The sequence below is a fragment of the Lactuca saligna genome, chromosome 2 (assembly GCF_052625555.1).
Source record: "Lactuca saligna cultivar CGN05327 chromosome 2, ASM5262555v1, whole genome shotgun sequence".
NCBI classification, from domain to species: Eukaryota; Viridiplantae; Streptophyta; class Magnoliopsida; order Asterales; family Asteraceae; genus Lactuca; species Lactuca saligna.
In genome coordinates this window covers 160,234,951-160,254,182 of record NC_136418.1, presented here as the reverse complement: position 1 = coordinate 160,254,182, position 19,232 = coordinate 160,234,951, and the positions used below count along the sequence as shown (strand labels likewise).

General features: G+C 33.6%; 3 protein-coding genes across 4 annotated transcripts; all 3 read right to left on the bottom strand.

Annotated features, from left to right (window-relative positions):
• Positions 1-6,104: 6,104 nt before the first annotated feature.
• On the bottom strand, positions 6,105-8,242 carry LOC145032414 (GATA transcription factor 11-like). The gene is made up of 3 exons (XM_078981219.1): positions 8,079-8,242; positions 6,857-7,135; positions 6,105-6,767 (listed from the first exon to the last, which is right to left on the bottom strand). The coding sequence occupies exons 1-3, from the start codon at positions 8,106-8,108 to the stop codon at positions 6,285-6,287; spliced, it is 792 nt and encodes a 263-aa protein (XP_078837345.1). The 5' UTR covers positions 8,109-8,242; the 3' UTR covers positions 6,105-6,284.
• Positions 8,243-9,982: 1,740 nt separating this feature from the next.
• LOC145032413 (protein-tyrosine sulfotransferase-like) lies at positions 9,983-13,252 on the bottom strand. 2 transcript variants are annotated; one of them, XM_078981218.1, is made up of 13 exons: positions 12,956-13,252; positions 12,644-12,714; positions 12,370-12,535; positions 12,133-12,204; positions 11,750-12,038; positions 11,525-11,665; positions 11,286-11,390; positions 11,065-11,200; positions 10,939-10,988; positions 10,826-10,864; positions 10,618-10,737; positions 10,399-10,530; positions 9,983-10,275 (listed from the first exon to the last, which is right to left on the bottom strand). In XM_078981218.1, exons 2-13 carry the CDS (start codon positions 12,690-12,692, stop codon positions 10,135-10,137), a joined length of 1,440 nt encoding a protein of 479 aa, XP_078837344.1. In that variant the 5' UTR covers positions 12,693-12,714; positions 12,956-13,252; the 3' UTR covers positions 9,983-10,134. The 2 variants fall into 2 exon arrangements, with proteins under 2 accessions (XP_078837344.1, XP_078837343.1); XM_078981217.1 differs by having other exon boundaries at positions 12,644-12,695.
• A 1,308-nt stretch (positions 13,253-14,560) lies between these two features.
• On the bottom strand, positions 14,561-16,371 carry LOC145032412 (protein ENHANCED DISEASE RESISTANCE 2-like). Its single transcript, XM_078981216.1, has 7 exons — positions 16,144-16,371; positions 15,752-16,050; positions 15,531-15,683; positions 15,289-15,432; positions 15,128-15,220; positions 14,912-15,013; positions 14,561-14,832 (listed from the first exon to the last, which is right to left on the bottom strand). The coding sequence occupies exons 1-7, from the start codon at positions 16,349-16,351 to the stop codon at positions 14,731-14,733; spliced, it is 1,101 nt and encodes a 366-aa protein (XP_078837342.1). The 5' UTR covers positions 16,352-16,371; the 3' UTR covers positions 14,561-14,730.
• Positions 16,372-19,232: the final 2,861 nt, after the last annotated feature.

Below are 19,232 nucleotides of genomic sequence, written 5' to 3'. Positions count from 1 at the left end.
ATCGACCTCTCCACGTAATTCAGGCACTCATCGACCTGAATATCATCTAATGACACTACCGTCGTCTTGTCCGGAATGCACTTTCGTAGCTGTGAAACATGGAAAGTGTTGTGGATATGATTAAGCACCTCAGGGAGATATAATCGATAGGCCACCTTTCCAACTCTAGCAGCGATCCTGAATGGTCCGATATATCGGGGACCTAATTTCCCCCTCTTCTTGAAGTGGATCACACCTTTCCAGGGTGAGATCTTTAGGAGTACCATGTCACCCACTTGGAACTTCAACTCAGATCGGCGCCTGTCAGCGTAACTCTTATGCCGACTCTAAGCGATCTGTAGCTGCTATCTGATCTGATGGATCCTCTCGGTAGTCTGCATAACATCCTCTGTCCGTCTCATCACCCTGGGACCGATCTCACCCCAACAGAGTGGGGTGTGACATCTCTGTCCATATAACAGCTCATATAGTGGGGCACCAATACTAGAATGAAAGTTCTTGCTGTAGGAGAACTCTGCAAGAGGTAGGTAGGAGTCCTAGCTCCCATTGAAGTCAATGACACATGCTCTCAGCATATCCTCGAGAGTTTGTATGGTCCGCTTACTCTGGCCGTCTGTCAGTGGATGATAGGTTGTACTGAAGTGCAGCCGTGTGCCTAATTCCTCATGAAACTTTTACCTAAAATGGGAGGTGAACCGAACATCGCGGGAGATAATAGAGACCGACACCCTATGGCGAGTAACGATCTCGCGGATATACAAGTCGGCAAGCTTCTCGGCCGACGGACCCTCCGGTATTTCCAAAAAGTGGGTGCTCTTGTTCAATCGATCCATGATGACCCAAATAACATCGAAGCCCTTCGCCATCCTCGGCAGCTTGGTAATAAAATCCATCGTGATTTGTTCCCACTTCCACATAGGAACCTTTAAAGGCTGTAGTTGGTCATGCGGCCTCTGGTGCTCGGCCTTGACCATCCTGCAAGTCAGGCACCTCTCCACGTACCAAGCGATTTATCGCTTCATGCACGTCCACCAATAACTCAATAGCAAATCATGATACATCTTGGTGGCCCCCGGGTGACTAGAGAAGCAAGACTTATGAGCCTCCTCGAAAATAATCTGCCTGACCCCACCAGACATCGGAACCCAGACCTGACCGCAATGGGTCAATAATCCCCAGCTATCCTGTACAAACTAGGTGTTCTCACCCCTAATCCTCTCAAGTTTCTAGTTCTCCTGACGCATACCCTCTGCTAAAGCTTCCCTGATCAAGCTCACAAGTGGAGAATCCACTGATATCCTCATACATGCCACTAGGGTAGAATATCCAGCTGATTTGCTGCTCAGAGCATCCGCAACCACATTCGCTTTACCTGGGTGGTAAAGGATCTCACATTTGTAGTCCTTGACTACATCCAGCCACCCATGCTATCTCATGTTCAGGTTTGGCTAATCCATGATGTGTCTCAGGCTCTTATGGTCCGTGTATATGGTATACAGGACCCCATATAGGTATTGTGTCCAAATCTTGAGAGCAAAAAGCACCGCTCCCAACTATAAATCATGAGTAGGGTATCTCGTCTCATGCGGCTTCAGCTGCCGTGATGCATAGACTATCACCCGTCCTCTCTGCATGAGGACCCCTCCCAGTCTTGTGATGGATGCATCACATAACACCACAAAATCCTCGACTCCCTCTAGATGAGTCAAGATTGGAGCCTCGCATAGTCACTGTCGGAGAGTCTCAGACGTCTTCTACTGCTCGGGCCCCCACCGGAAAATCCACCCCCTTCCTCGTCAGATGAGTGAGGGGTACTGCAATCTTGGAGAAATCTTATATGAATCTCCGGTAGTACCCTGCCAATCCCAAAAAGCTCCTGATATCCGAGGGATATTTCGGAACCTCCCACCGCATAACCTTGGATTAGGTGTCTATGCCCATAACTATAATTGATATGTACTTGACCCGAGAGTAGCATGGTCCATTTGGGTTGCATATCACCGGGACAATTTGATAGGATGGACTTTTGAGAAGAGGTTATTTATGATTTTTTAATATATTATAAGTTCTAATATATTAATATGAATTCATATTATTTAATTAGTATTGGTCAAGAATTAATTTGGAATTAATTTTGTAATCAAAAGAGACTAAATAAATATAAGGGGTTGATTTGGTAAATCATTCATTCTTATGGTATGGGCCAATGATCCATGATCTCTAGGTTGGACTAAATCAATGTTACAACCCATGGATGATCCATGTGGGTTTAAACCTATGGATCCTAAGGAATATGGAAGGCCATGCACATTAGGGTTTACATGGAAGGTCATGCACATTAGGGTTTACATGGTGTAACCCTAATCTTGCCATACTATATAAGAAGCCCTTTAGCATCCAAAATTGGCTACAAGAGACACTAGTGTTCTTGGAGTTCCATGAGCCAATTTTGGTGCAAGAAATACTCTCTCAAAAGTCTCCTTTGTTCTAGGTGTGTTGTGATTCCATTTGAGGTGCAACACTTGGGGCACTAAGTTATTAAAGGCCAAACTCAAGAAAACTACAAGCTACAACAAAGAGGTAACTCTATAACTCAATTCCATGTTGTTTATACCAATTGTATATGTTAGTTGTAGGCTTAAACCTTTGGAAACAATATTACATGTATAATTAAAGAAAACACAGATCCAAAGCTTTTAGGGTTGTATGTGCACCATAGGATGTTTTAGTATACCAAAACCCTTCAGTGGTATCAGAGCTTAGGGTTGGTTTCTATTATACTTGACGCTTATTGTTTTTTAAAGCTGGAAAATCTGCAATTTTCGTTTCTGCATGCCCACCACAACATGGTGATGCATCCGTGTGTAGAATTTCGAGTTTTTTTTTGGCCAACTAGGATTAGGATCACTACCCCAAACTGTTTTTTGAACCATGAAATGTGTTTTTCATAAGGTAATGATCATGCTTGTCCAATTAAAAGATAATTGTCATAGTTTCAAGATTTGTATTAGTTTATATGAAATACTAATTTCTTGTAAATAGTTGATGTGAATTATCTTGACTTATGAGTTTAATCTAAATCATAGAAAAAAGTTATTTGATTATTGTGTTAATTGAAATATTTGATCTAAATGCTTTTTATGAATTCCATAACTTGTCCTCAAGTTATGGAAAATGAAGAGTTTTTCATAAAAAAAATTTATGAACTCCATAACTTGTTCTCAAGTTATAGAATTTCAAGAGTCTCATTTTAAAAGTCATTTTAAATGGTTTTAAAGTCTTTCATAACTTGTTCTCAAGTTATGGAACTTGAAAAGTTTTTTCATAAAGCCATATTAAACTCATAAGTTATGGATTTGAAATTTTTTGACAAGTTTCAAAACTTTCCCTCAAGTTTTGGAATTTGTAAAGTTTCACGAATGAATACTTTAATTCCAAATTAAACCTTAGAATTTTAAAAGTTAAAATTCAACTCTTATATTATTATAGGGTTATAAGTTTATAATTATAATTTATATATATATATATATATATATATATATATATATATATATATATATATATATATATATAAGAATAAGTCAGACTTACCGTTAGTAGGCCTCATTCATGAAGTCGGTTTATAAGAGGGGGGGGGGGGGGGGGGAGGTATAAGGTTAATTACCACCTATAAAATGGCAGTTTAATGGATATTCACTCTCACCCACCACTTCCTTGATTGGTGGAGGGTCGTTAGCCGAACGAGTTTGACAGGAAATTAATTTTCACTAAAAATATAATGATAATTATGAAGTAACTAAACTTTTATTAAATTCTCAATCTTAGTTTCTTTAGGAAAAATGTGAATATGGTGTTATCCGATGAAATTGCACTTCGTACCTTGTTAAGTCGTTAGTGGAGCGTGTGTGGTTAACCGACACATTAATCTAGGACTGGTAGTGTGTGGCAAAGGGTACCAAGCTAATTTACATGGCTATTCACACCTTGTTTGTGATCCTCGGCATCCCAGTCACAAACTTGAAGGACACAATCGAGATTTAAACATGCCATTGAAAAGTTCAATGAATCTCAAAGGATTTAGGAGTTTCAATTCACTTAAAACCCAAAATTCCTTTTCGTTTTTCATGGTGGAACTTGGTAAGTCATCATTTACCTACCTTCAAATATCTTGTATTCAGATTATGACATCCGTCTTCCGAATTGTAAAATATTGTATTGGGTCATAGCCTTAATATTTCATGTTGGGTTTCATATTAAGGACTTGAATAAACTAAACTTGAACTTCTCCCTCATAAATGTCTAGTTCTGATAACTATGGTCTTACTTATCCTTTTGGAAAAAGATTTTCTTCATAAAGATGATATTTCACAAGACGATCAACGTGAAAGATTAATCCCTTCTTCGCGTTGTAGTGGAATTTCACTTCCTCCACCTCCTACAATAATTCTCCCTAACCCACAAGTTCAAGGTTACTCAAAGACCTATTGGCAGGAAGGAAAGTCTGTATGTGCTACATCTTGGAGATGAAGTTACATATTGACAGCAAATTCATTGATCCAATCACCACTAGATTATACCCTGCTTATCATGGAATCATAAACAACAAATTCACTGATCCAATATGATCCAATCGCAGGTGATACTTTCACAATGGCCAGCCATGAACCCAAATGGTGGCTAGGCGAACCCATATGGGAGACAATCGCGAACCAAGGGCTCAAAGCCGCTACATAAATCTGGCCTGGATCCAATGTAAAAAAGGGTTCTTAGGCTGGCCATAGGAGAAAAGCATTGCATGTTTTCTCGGTAATGGAAAAAGATAAAATCTCCCCTAATTTACATGTATATAACATCACCATTTAAGTTCTTGTGAAATGTAACAATCTGGTTAACCACAAATTTGTTATTCATGTAGTACAATTAGAATATTTCAATGCAGGCGTAGGTTATTGTCAAACAATGGTCAAACATAGATTTTAAAGGTTATCTGGTATTCGGTCACATAAAGATGTTTTAAAAAAAATTGAGTGACCTTTCAGAACAAACACGATAAGTTCAGTGAGTTAATATGACATTTACCCTATATTAAATTCAAAACATATATGAAAATATAAAATAAACTTAAAAAATATATGTAAATATTATTTTTCAAAATAGTTAAAAATGTTTAAATTTTATAAATGTAAAAAGACAAGTCAAATTAATTAAAAATATCAAAAAAAAATTATTATAATCATTCCTTTCCAAATAATTGGCTTTTAATTATTTTATAAAAAAAAAAAAAAAAAAAAAAAACACAATCTTATTTAAATTACAATAGATAAGTAATTTTTAAATTAATCAATCGTAAAGAACCGTAATACTGAATCGACAACCATGTTTAGGCTTATTTAAACGAAAACCACTTGGAGAAGCTAATTAAATGATATGGTTACGATAGATGGTTCAAAATATTATAAATTTTTATTTCAGCTTAGTTTAAGAGTCATTATTTAATAGTTTAAGAGTTATTATTTAATATTTAATGTTTTATTATTTTCAACATGTATTGTACAATAACACAAAGCATCGGAAAAAAAATTGAGTGATCGATGCTTTTTTCTTGCATGTGGACGCTAAACCATAGTGACATCTCATCTCACCGCGGTGCCGATATACCTCAAGGCCTAAGTCATGACGTTGATAAATAGCAAATTTAATTACTTTTTAAAAATGCATTAGGGTGAACACAATCGCAAGAAAAATATCTCATAAAGTCAGCGGTTGTTCTTTTTCTGACACAACGGGTTTAATGAGTTAAACACATAAACCTGTATATTTTTACTTTTGAGTTAAACGTGATGATCATTTGCAATATTCACAAATAAATTTCAATAAAAAAACCCAAATAAGTTAACACAAAACACATAATCAAGCACATTTCAACAGAAACAGTGTTGTGATTTAAAAAAAAAAAAAAAATGGTCTAGCTAGCACAACAAAAAAAACACAAATGTCAACAGTTCGATAATCTAACACAAATACTTTACATCTCACATCAACTTACTTAAACTACTCCTAAACAACTCAAAACTGTAACCTAATTTACCTCCAAACACATGCTAGATTTAAACCCTACTACTAATTACCGATTTACCCCCCAAAACGGGTGTGGGTGAGTCCTTGTTTCCTTTCATCTTTGTACATCAACATCATACCATTACGACTCAAAAACTTCAAAAAAAAAACAAAAACAAAAACAAAACAAGAAAAGCCTCTTACCTTGATATGCTTCTGTTACACTCTTATTCAACAGTCTTACTCCTCATCTCTATCACCTTCCTGTGAGAATTGGAATGCAGTGCTGGAACAAATGTCGGACTGGCGGCCGGGCGGTACTCCGGGAAGAGGCGGCCGGACCGATACCGGACCCCACACGCATTGCAAAGTGTTTTGGGGCCCATCGGTCCCTCCCTCCATTGTGGGGTTTTTGTTATCTCACAATGAGCACATTTCTTGATTCCGTTTCCCGTGACATTTGATCTTTTTATGAAAACCGGAATCTCGGATGCTGTTTTTCTCTTCCTTTCTTTGGATATCAGAGGTGACAGCAACCATGGATTGGTGGTGGGTCGGAATCGTTTGCTTCGAGATCTAACCGGAATGGAATGCTCGATTCCCAAGGAGATGGGTTTACTGTTTGAGCTGGAGGATCGATTTTCCAGGACTGAATTAGGGCTTGGTGCTTCAAAGGCTTCTTTTGGTTGAGAATACAAAGCTCTATTATTCTGCAAAACAAGGAATTTTATCATTTTATGATTTTAGAAGGACTGATTATGAAATGTATTGAAATTTAAGGGGGGAAAATTAAACTTACAAGCACGGGATACTCAAAGGGCAAATCTGTGGAAGGGACGAATGTATTGCTGACGCCGAGTTCTTTGAAAACTTCAGAAGGTATAGGGCCAAGTTTAGAGGCCCAATCCTCTGCAAATCCATCGCCTTCCAAACCCTCCATCGGGAAATCAAACATGTTCAGTATGTCACCAAAACAATCCTCATCGTACACTCGATGATTTTGATTTTGATTTTGATTTTGATTATAATCAACGCTCACACCAGAAAACGCAGATTCAGTCTTGCACATTCTCTTATCCTGGAACATAAACGTGAACATTTTTCGTTATTATTATCAGAAAGAAGAAATTTTGGAAGTGGTAATACGTAATCGAAGATTTGGAGATTGATGAATCTTGGACTTTTTCTGAAAGTTCGTGCGAACACAATGTGTAAGTGTAATGGGAGAGAGAAACCTCCATGATCTAAATTAAAATTAAAAAAAACAAAAACAAAAAAAAAAACATTCTTTTTATTTTATGGATCCAGATTATTGTTATTTAATGCTCTTTATTGTTCAAACTTCAACTGCCGTTATGATATTTTTAAACATGAACCACAATAATATTTCTGAATCAAACAGTCACATGTGACTTTCTTGTGACAGATGGATTTATAAATTAAGAATAAAAGTCGAATTATTTATTGCTACTTTTTAAATTACAAAAAGATTTAAAAATAAATAAATAACCCGAGATTTTTTCTATATATGCTTTACAGAATCCTGAATATAAATAAAAATTGAAACAAATCTGATGGTAAAATCAGAAAGGAAAAAAAAATCACATTTTTTTTTACAATAATTGATCGGTGAAAATGTAATTGGTTAATTACGAATTAAACATGAAGAGCAAATAGACAATGAAAAATGAGTAAGTTTCTATAACAATATATTTTCAACTTTCTACTCGAAAAAGCAAAAACGACATCGTAACGGCAGCATAAGGGAAACTGGATACGGTTCATCAAACTTACCCAAAAAAGCACGAAAGCTATGGCCTCCGTCTGCGACGGAGAAACAACTAAAAAGCAAAACCCTAAAAACAGAACCAAAACAACACCTACTTTCTTCCTACATTTCGCAGTAACCTAAACAAGCGACTGAGCACGCTTTTCACGGAAATCAAGACAAGAGAAAGCTGAATCTAATCGATTGAGATCTCATATTCATATAACAATGGCGACAGAAGAAGAAAACTGACCTGTGACTCCATGGCTAATCCTCTTACCATCGCAAAAGCTCAGAGAGTTTTAGGTCGAAAAAACATAAACAATTGGAAAGATAGATTAATTTGTAGGAGAAATGGGAAGAGAAGAGTGGTAAGATTAGGGCAAAGAGGAAAGGGGAAAATGAGAAATGGAAGGAGTTAATAGGGGTGATGGTGCATGGGACCATATGGTGGTGGGGAGATGTAGGTGATAAAAGGAAAAAATAGGGAGTAAATGTGAAGGGATTAATTACATTACAACAAAAAGGGGTCCACCATCACATGCATCGCCCCCACTTCATGGATCGGGTCCCGCGTTGCTTGTAATTCACCGACACCCCACATTACCCCTCCAATTATTAATGCATCTTCGATTATTCCACTTCATAAAATTTTGAGTAAATTTACTTAAATTTTATTTTATTTTGAACTTGGTTCTCCGCTATTATACTATTTAATTTTGCGTCCCACTTATTAATTTTATTGTTTATTTATTATTATGAGATGGATCCCATGGTTCCAAACCCATACCCATCAATCACCCTCCCTACTTATCATGGGTACCACCACCATCCAATCCCGTTGTAGTTGAGAATTTTTTGATAGGGAATCGTCGGTTTACAACGGACTTCACTTTGAATAAACTTTCTTTGATTGTCAATAAAAAGATCTCAGATATTCCACCATACAAGTTGTTACAAAGAAAATCTCATCACCCACATTGAAAATTGAAGCATCATTCTCACAAACGAACCTTTAATGGCAATAACTCTCAAACTGCCTCTAGTTTGAGGAAGGGGGGAGGGGACTGATCAATCAAGTATAAACAAGAAATGGGTAGATTATGTGTTTGAAAGAAAGAGAATTACATAATAATTTTTTTATGAAAATCCAGATTTGAATTTTTTGGCTAATGAAGATAGAAGAAATCTTGATTGGACTTATCATGAATGTACAAACTCCTTATTGACCATGCGATCATATGTTTCACATGTTGTAGGGGAGGAGAAGAACATGGGGTGCATATGCTTAGGGAAATGAAAGTGCATGTTGTGATTGACTTAGACTATGCTATTTTTGATATAGGGGTGTTTTCAAAAAGTTTATAACTAACTCAATAATCAATAAACTCAGTAAAAACTCTTTAGTCGTTTTTCATATATATTTATTTTAACGTTATATAATCAGATACTAAAATCAAAATATCTATTTATCATAAACTTAACTAGTTTATGTTTATGCAAATGTTTGGATACTTCGTTGCATGCTTAAGTAAAAAGATTTTGAAAACATGAATGGTATTTTATTTATATTGAAATCAGAAGTATATTATCAAAAAATTTATTCTGTAATAAGAATATTTAGATGGATAAAACTTATTTAAAACAAAATTTACAGCTTAAAAGACCCTGCTCTCATATTATAGAGCGAGGATTTTTTTGTGAAGGATAATTTTAGGATATTATTACAATCATCAACTTTACAAAATATTTATAGCAGTAATAGTTACGTCAACCTTGTGTACTAAAAACCCATATGTAAATAAAATATCTTTTGACAAACAATAACATGTTATTTTGGTAATTTCCAACATCAATCTCTCATCCCAATTCCCAACTTCCAATCCATCTTGGATCCAAACAAAATAAATAACCAACTTACTTGCATTCTAACCAACAATATTCACAATATTTAATGTAAAAATTTTGTAAGATAGAAAAAAAGCACGTATAGGTAAAAGATTGGTATCTCAACACATTAAGCCTGGTTTTATGGGCTTATGGTTTAACCCATTAACCCATTAAGTCAAGATTAAATTTATAAACGAAACAGCAACATAAATATAATTAGGTGTCAAGATTAAATGCTTATCCTATTAAGTCCATTAAGACAAAAAAGAAACAACCTTACTGACTTTAGCATGAAAGAGCATTAACATGGAAATACAAGGCCAAATATACAAGTGTACAGAATGGGGTGTTAGTGTTTGATATCTCTATGCATCTATATTCTAACAAATTTTACTCCCCCCTATCATTATAATTTATATCTATATCTTTAATTTTGATATTCTTCTTTTTGCATTTACATAAAAGAAAATAAACAACACTAAGAATATGAACAAAGATAAGCAAACGACTTCCCATTCAGAACCAATGTAGCTTTCACCATTCATAATCTGCCACCTCTCCTGTGAGTGAGTATCCATTTTAACAAGTTAACATAAATGATTGAATCCAGTCAAGATTGTTAAGGAATGAGAGATTCCATTATGCAATGGAATTGAAAGTTCCTAAGAACAGATGGAACTTACAGGCATGGAAGAATCAAACAACTTTTGATGCTGTTTTTCAAAAATAATCTCTGCATGTTTATACAGTTCAACATCTAAACTGTTCAACAAGGTGATTTGCTTAACAACTTCTTCAGGAACATGTCTTCGAGCCTGAAAATGTCAAGATTCACAAGATCAATTCACAAAAGAAAGAAAAAATCATTTGATTATTTATTCAAAACAATTGTAGAAATATACCTCCTTTGTAAAGTTTGCAGGAAAGATCCTTCTCAAAGAACTCATACGCCTTTTTGACTGAGTCGATCTTAATTTAGAAACACAAGTTTCATAAGTTTCCATAAGTTTTCCCACACTAATCTAATCAGTACAAAAAACTTCCCTTAGTCAACATATATAATAAATAAATCAGAGTGTCGAAATAATCTGAAAAGAATTAAGTAGATACATTTTCATTTTGTTCTTCAATGATTGATGTATTGTTACCCTGTAAACCATGCAAATTAAGACATTATTAGCACAAGTTTATATAAGATTGATCTGATGTTCATCCACTATTACCTGATTATGAGAAGTATGAAATCCAGTTTTAGAAACCAAAGAACCCTGTTCTGCATCACAAGCAGTAATATGGTTTTGATCTTTTCATGGTTTAGAAATAAACAAGTATGTAATTAGATATGATACCTAATTTATTATAATTTACAGTTTCAGTCCCCAGTAACTGTGAAATGACTTGTGCACCAACTAAGTTTGCAAACATTGTAGCAGATTCTTTATGTTCCTCAGTAAGTCCAACATATAGCATATCATCCAACCTTCTCTGCTCAAATACACACCCTTAACATGAATAAATTAAACTTGAAATTTTTTTATAAATCTGTTTCAAGACCTTTTATTTATCATACCTTTGCAACTTCAAGCACATAGTTTCCAAGAGTTTGATAATTCATTACACAGTGGCGTACATCATGCACCTTCCATGTATTAGAATTGTTTGTCAAACCTGCAATCTATCACCAATAACAATTAGCTATAACAAAAAAAAAAAAAAAAAAAAAAGACATTTATATTAGAAAATGTTCGCCTAAAAAGAACCAATAACACTTAAGCTATATCGATTTGTATATAAAGGGTTTACTTATACCTGGAACGTGGCACCATTATGAACAAGATCCAGAGCTACAGGATGATTGATGAATTCATGTAATGGTGTAACAATTTCCTCCATATTATATGAGTCATCCCCATAAGAATTAGGTGAAGCCTTTCTCCTTCTAGCATCTCGCTGTTCATTTTGATCAAATAAATAGATTTTGACATTTATACCCCAATCAACAAAATAAGGAAATTTGTATCAAAGATAACATACCCGAGAAAATAGTTCCTCCCGCATCCATGGAACTAAATACTTCCATGGCCAAATATCGAGTGTGCTTATAACACTTTTCTTTGAACCCGAATTTCCAGACATTTTTGTGGCTGAAGTCAAGTTAGGATGCACCAAAAACCTAGCTGCTACCTCTATAGAGAACTCATAAGCACTAAAAACACGATCAATGGGGTTTCTAAGTATGGTTACTACTGAACTTTTCTCTCTGGGGAGTTTGGACATGATGCTATAGTCATCATGAGTTGCAAACAACTTGCAATTCTGTTTGCTGCACAAAAAACATGAAACTACATAACTTAATAACAAGCATAAAGATTACAAAAGGAAAAAATCAAGAAGTTTACAATGATTATAAAACATACCGAGGATCAAACCGAAGTTTATCATAAGATCTTGGGCATTCTAGAGAGTTAGAGTACAGTTTCTTCAGAAAACTGTGAAATGTAAAGGAGAGGTAAAACCATAAAGTCATCTGTAAAGTTGTAATGTTTGTGTACTTTAATGTGTATATATATATATATATATATATATATATATATATATATATATATATATATATATATATATAAGTATTTCCTGCAGAAAGTTGAAATATTTACCAATAAAAGTAAGTTCGTCCTCCTGTTCTTGGGACATGAAGGAAGAACAACAAATCCTTGAGAATGTGCCCATCTTTGATACTGGTGGAGTGAAGAGATGAAGATGCCCATTGCTTGACAGTATTCTCGCAATGCTCAAACTCATATGCACTAGAAGATGGATAAACTGAGTAGCAATGGAACAATTATAATTAAATGCATTATCTACACATACTTCAATACAATTCACACTGAATATAAAATATTTTTAATAACAGGTATATATAGTATATACCTTTGGCAAGAAGCACCAGCAATAGAGCTAATCTCAGAGCATGATCCATTCACTAGATTCACAAAACCCAACTTCGATCCAATCAACAAGAGGAATAATCGAACAATTGGAACAGATTAAATATTATAATTAATAATAATAATAACCTCAAACTTCAAATACCCATATAAAGTTTTGCAGTTTCTTGACTCTCAACAAAATATTGTTTAATAGGTCAACTAAAGAGGACGAGTAGATACAGAAAGCGAGGGTTTCTGTGAAGTGTGGTTTTCCGTTTCAATCAAAATATATACAAAACATATTGCTGGTTACCTGTGTTCACAAACTCCCTTGAATCTCGGGACTCCACCGGGGAAATCTCAAGATCACTACGGGTCCCGAATAGCATTCAGATTAATCTCGATAGTCTGAAAGACAAACGCACAACATAAACATTGCAGATTCTCACTCTCCTCAAATCGACAGCCGCAGCGTTGCGTAAGGGCGGAAACAAAATCAGAGGCTGATTCGCTTAACTTATGTCTAAGAGCATCATCTTAACTTATGTATAAGATCTTTTACAAAGTTTTTGAGGAAACCATTTATAGTTTAGATTAATACGTGCCGTCTTAGATATTAACAATTTAAAACCTGTGGATTTATAAAAAGAAAAAGGGACATCGAGTAATTTAACATTTTTAGTGTTTTTGAAAAAAAAAAAATAACCGGTTACAAATTCTTATCATTTTAGTCCATGACGCTAATTTAGGCACTTGACCGACTTTAACCCTAACTTTCATATTTTAAAAATTAATTTTTAACATAGTTTCTTTTTCCCAATTATCTATATTGTATTATTAATATAACTATTTTAATATGTTTTTTTCGTATTGATTTATTTTATATTAATTATTTTTACCAAAAATTCTAAAACTTTTAAGATTTAAATACATACTTTTTAGAACGATTTATACACACCTTTTGTCCACAAGAAAACTAACTCTTCACAAAGCCAATAGCACTTTGGTCTTTAAATACTTGTTTGTTGTCTTTAAAAATAAATCTCACCTCTAAACTTTAAAACTTCTATAATTAACACAACTCCAATTTATTTCTTTTATAAAAAATATTCCTGTAAAATAAAATAGTCTCTCTCTCTCTCTCTCTCTCTCTCTCTCTCTCTCTCTCTCTCTCTCTCTCTCTCTCTCTCTCATTTAGAAATTTATCAAGATTTCTGAAAATCCATTCAGTCCCTTTATTCTTTAAATATGACCACTTAAATTCTATCGTCGTAAAATTAAATCCCAACCTTTACTAACCCTCATAATCAACATCACCAACAACCCATTTTATTACTTTTTACGCAAATTTACACTACAAATCAACATATATACTTTTGGCATATTTTTAAACCACAAGTTAAAAATCTAGGTGTTACAATATTCATGTATTCGAGTATTGATTTTATTGCTTTATGCAACCGGTGAAAAAAAATATTGAAAACTAATCTAAAATAACCAAATTTTTTTTTTTTTTTTGGGCTAGAAACCAAAAATTTGGTATGATTTATGTGTTTGGCAGAAACAGAAATTAAGCCAAACCAAACATGCCCACCTAGTCACGATGAACAACTTGTTTGAAATCAACTAATTCATATAAACCATACGTATAACAATCTCAAATAAAACCACCACCACCTCTAGTAATTAATTTGACATACCCCACCGAAAACTACAAAACTACAAAGAAAGAAAGTGTGCAATTTAAGTAGGACGCCTTTTTGTCAAATTGGAAACCGAGATGATATCATATGATTGAATTACATCTTATTTGGGCATACGAAAATGATCTCTAACCAACCAACTATATATAGTCTATATTATAATAGCTATAGCTATATATATAAACAAATTAAATTATGTAATGTACACTTGCACGTTTTCTCTCCAAATTTCATTTCGATTATCTTTTTGTAATCTTACAAGTACAAAACACAGCAAGTGTCAAGTGTAGTTTTTTACACGAGATCATCGAATTTGCAATTTATTATATACACAATTGTTATCATGTGTGTGTAGTGTGTAGGTGTGTGAATTATTAAGAACTAGCTAGTAGCTAGTATGGTTGGCCCAACAAGCTTTACACATATCAAGATGACTTAGACGAAATGCTCCCACTACATGTTCCGGAAGCTCATCTCGTGTGTTCGCCTGTAGGAACCATAAATTAATATTACTAGAATTTTTATTTTTTGATGCTTTTATTAATTAACTAATTGCATTTACCTACCTGTATAACAAACGCTATTTCAATTATCAAATTACTAAAGCAACTGAAAGTCTTGCTAGCTAATCCCCTTGCCAATGCTGATGAACCAACATCCACATCCATCTATACATATTAAAGTATATAACAACTTTGAAAATTAATCATGTTAAATAAATAAAAACATAATTTAAAAATGAATTAATGTAGTTAAAAAAGTTATGGTAATTTTGAATTTACCTCCAAGTAGTTGTTGCCATGGATGTAGTTGATTTTAAGTATCTGACCAACCAGAGTGGGTCTACGAATGGCATGCCTCAGAATCCATGGTCCCTGCATGTAAATTAATTTTATGGAAAGTAAAAAAGTAAAACGAATTGAAGTATACTCAATTTACTGACCTTAGATACATTAGGGATGATCTTAAATCTTGAATTCCTAAATGCATCATCTCCTTTTATAAAATTCTCAAGCAAGGGTGTATCCTTGATAGGGCTACTTGCCATAAAGTAGGAAGCAAGATTATAATGTAATGAACCTGGGACCTAATTAATTAATTAATTAATTAATTAATCACAACAATCTAGTAATTATATAATATATATATATATATATATATATATATATATAATTAATTAATTACCTGAAAGTTAATAACAATGAAGAATTCTGGGCGACCAGCAGCTGCATATTTCTGAACAATGTTCCCAGGGCGAATAGCAAGATGATTTTCACGCTTGTCTGATTTAAGCCAGTCAACAGCAACTGTTTTTAGCAATGTACTTTCTGCTGTAATCTGGTTAAAAAAAAATGGACGATGATTTTTACTGTTTTAAAAATGGTAAAAAAAAACTTTTTTATAACCTTTTTACGGTCTTCTAGAAAAGATTCTCCACGGATTGGAAATAAAGAAGGTTCTGGTGATGACCAACTGTGGGCCAAATTACCAGTTTGATCTTCTGGAAGAGTGATTATGTAGTCGCATTCCGATTCATCATCAAAATCAAAAAATTCATCTGAATAATGATCATCCATTTTTACAATGTCCGAGTCATTTGAAGCTTCATTATGATGCTGCATCAAACTTTCTTTCTTCAATTCTTGTGAAGTGAACTCGGTGAATAAGTAATCGGATAAGTTTGTTTTAAGAAGCTCTCTCAATGCTACATGTACATAGAGTGATTCAGTAAAAAAAACGAAAGTCAATTTAAAAAAATAAATATAAATAAATAAATAAAGTTGTGTGAAGAAGCAACCTGCAAGTCTCGCAAGCATGTGAATTGTAATGCATTGACCTGATGATTTTTGTAGATAAGATCTCCAGAATTTCCAATCAATGGAAAGCATGTGTCTTACAACTGATTGTTTATACTGATTCACAGGAGAGATCACATACCCTCCACCTTTAAAAACAAGTTGGGACAAATTACAATAATATCCTTCAAACTTGTAACCATAATTCATCACAGCTTACATTTAACACAAGCTCTCATAAAGCCTTTTTGAGGGAGGGGGCATTTATTGTGAATCAATAAAGAATAACTGCAACCAAGAAAAGGACCCTACCTGTGATGTTATCTCCAAGCGAAAAGAATATTATTTAAAAAAAAAAAAAAAGGAAGATTATTTGGGAATACTTTATTTATGTGAATCATGGAGAAAGAGCAACTGGTACGCGACTACAACAGAATTAATTTGTCCAAACTCCCAATACTTAATGACCAGAAAAGTGAAGAAGCGTCGGCGCACAGTGATCGACTTTAATTTAAAGGTATACATAAATTTGTGTTGTAGTAATCAACACATGAATGAGGGAGAATTGAAGTAGTATGAAATGAACACATCAATATTGAAAACCTAACCACATGCATAGTACAGTAATAAACAAAACGTGACGGGGATTGAACAAACCTGATTACAAAAATGAGGGATAGATTTGAAGCTCATGAAATGGTGATTCTGAAGAACGTAGTAAAGCTTGCGTGAATATTTGAATCCGATAGTATTGGAGCGTATGAGATACAGCCAACCTTCCATGAATATTATTCCTTCATCGATCTGCCTGCTCGAAGCATCCATTTTATTGATGATTACTTCAATGGCTGTGTGTGTGTGTGCATGCGTTTGTAATTGTGTGTCAGTTGTTCAAAACCTGTAAATTTCTCCACACGGGTTTTACTTTCATCAGAAGCAATCAAAAAACCGATTGGAACCAATTTATATGGCATCACCCGATGCATGACTTTATTGAACCCGGTCCAATGCTGTTTAACTCCTAACTCGTCTCGTGACCCGGAGGTGGCCCAATCAATTGAAAATAATTATCACTTTTCACTAATTTCAAGTTTATAATTTATATTTTTTTAAATTAAAATTTAGATTTTATTTATATATATATATATATATATATATATATATATATATATATATATATATATATATATATATATATATATTTATGTTATCTTTTTTATTGACTTTTATGACATCAATTATTAAATTATATTTTAACTTAAATATTAATTTTTAAAATTTAAATGATAAATTGACAATCATCTAAACATATGTATATTTTAGGTAATTTACCCGATAACTTTTGTAAAGATAGTTAACCATTTGGGTTGTAGTGAGTTGATAAAACATGTCAAAGATATTGGATCAAATTCTGGCACTACTCAGTTTCTAATCTCTATGTAATCATGGAGGTTTGTGTATTGGATCAAATTGGAGTTAACTAATATTGTATTTAAATAATTTCTCTAAAATTTAATTAAAATTGAAAACCGACCTTTTAATAAAAAAAATGTCCATGACTTCACGATAGTTTCGTAAACGTCTAGAGTTTATGTTTATGTATTTTATTATTTTATTATGTAAAGTGTGTGGACTGGTTATCAATCATAGTTTACTACCCTTTTCTATCAAATAGTATTTTAAATATTTTATCGAAACGGTTGTATCATTACTCGAAATATTTTGTGAGACCAAAAAGGAGTAGCAAGCATTCATGTCATGTGCACAATTACCTCGACATTTGACTACAAGTTGTTCTATACAAATACTCAACTTGTATTGGGCATAAAGAGTTTTACTTTTTTCTTGCAATATGATATTATGCATAAAATAGTTGTAATATCTCTTAAATGACATCAATGTATAAAATAGTTGTAATATCTCTTAAATGACATCAATGTAGAGGTATGAAAATTGGGTTGGGTACAATTTGACGGATCATAAATTGATGGGTCTAAATTAATTAACAATTATCATTTTACATTGACTACAATATATGGTTTGAACCTCCATATTAATTAACAATTAGCACTTTAAACATCAATCTAACCCAACCCATATAACCCGTTTAAATATATGGGTTCGCATGTTCATATGTCAGTGAGTTGATTTCAGGTCAAAAAGTCGATGGGTCATTTTTGGATAACCTTTTACATAGTAAATTTATATAAATTATAGATGTTTCTAAATTAATTAATAATTAGCATTTTACATTGACTACAATAAAATGAACAACTAAATACCAATATAAGTATCTAACATAATAACTAATAATCAACATATTTAAAAAAAAATAGGTTTCCAACATAAAGTCGTAAAGTTATAAACTCATAAACATTCAAATGAAATTAAAACCATTTATACAAAGTGCAATTGGTGGTGTATGACGAACCGACGAGATGTTTGGGTGCAAATATCTCTGGCTACTAAGGGGATGTTTGATACCCATCTGACCCAAACTGAATCAGATAAATCAGCTTTCTCGATCAGCTTTTCGTGTTTGATACGAGATGTCTTGGTCAGCTTGTCTAGCCCAAATATATGACTCGCTCAGCTGTGAAGATGTTGCTGACTCGCCCAAAAGACCATCAAGCCTTCTAAAAAATTTCTCGTGACCTAAAAGAGATCGCGTCCAAAATCAGACGCCTACTCTATCGCCTCCATCGAACAGCTCATTCCCAATCGCTGCCTCCATCAACATCGAACAGCTCCCTCCCTGTCAGATCTTCGTCTTCTCCAACAGGTAAGTTCTACAATCAAAACCGTTTGTACATAACCTTTAAAATCAAAAGTTCTTTGTTTATAAGCTCTAAAATCAGAATTGTTTTTGTGCTATTGGTATGAAATTTGAATCCCACCCTCTAATTATTTGCTTGTTTTAGGTTGTTTTCAACTTGATTAAACTTTAGCTTTTGTAGTCTATTCGAACAAAGCAATAAAAAGGTAATTAATGTTTAAATTTATTATTCCTTTTTTAGGGCTATCTTATAAATTATACTATACTGTTGGTATGTGTATGAGATATTGAGATGTATATTATTCTTGTGTTTTG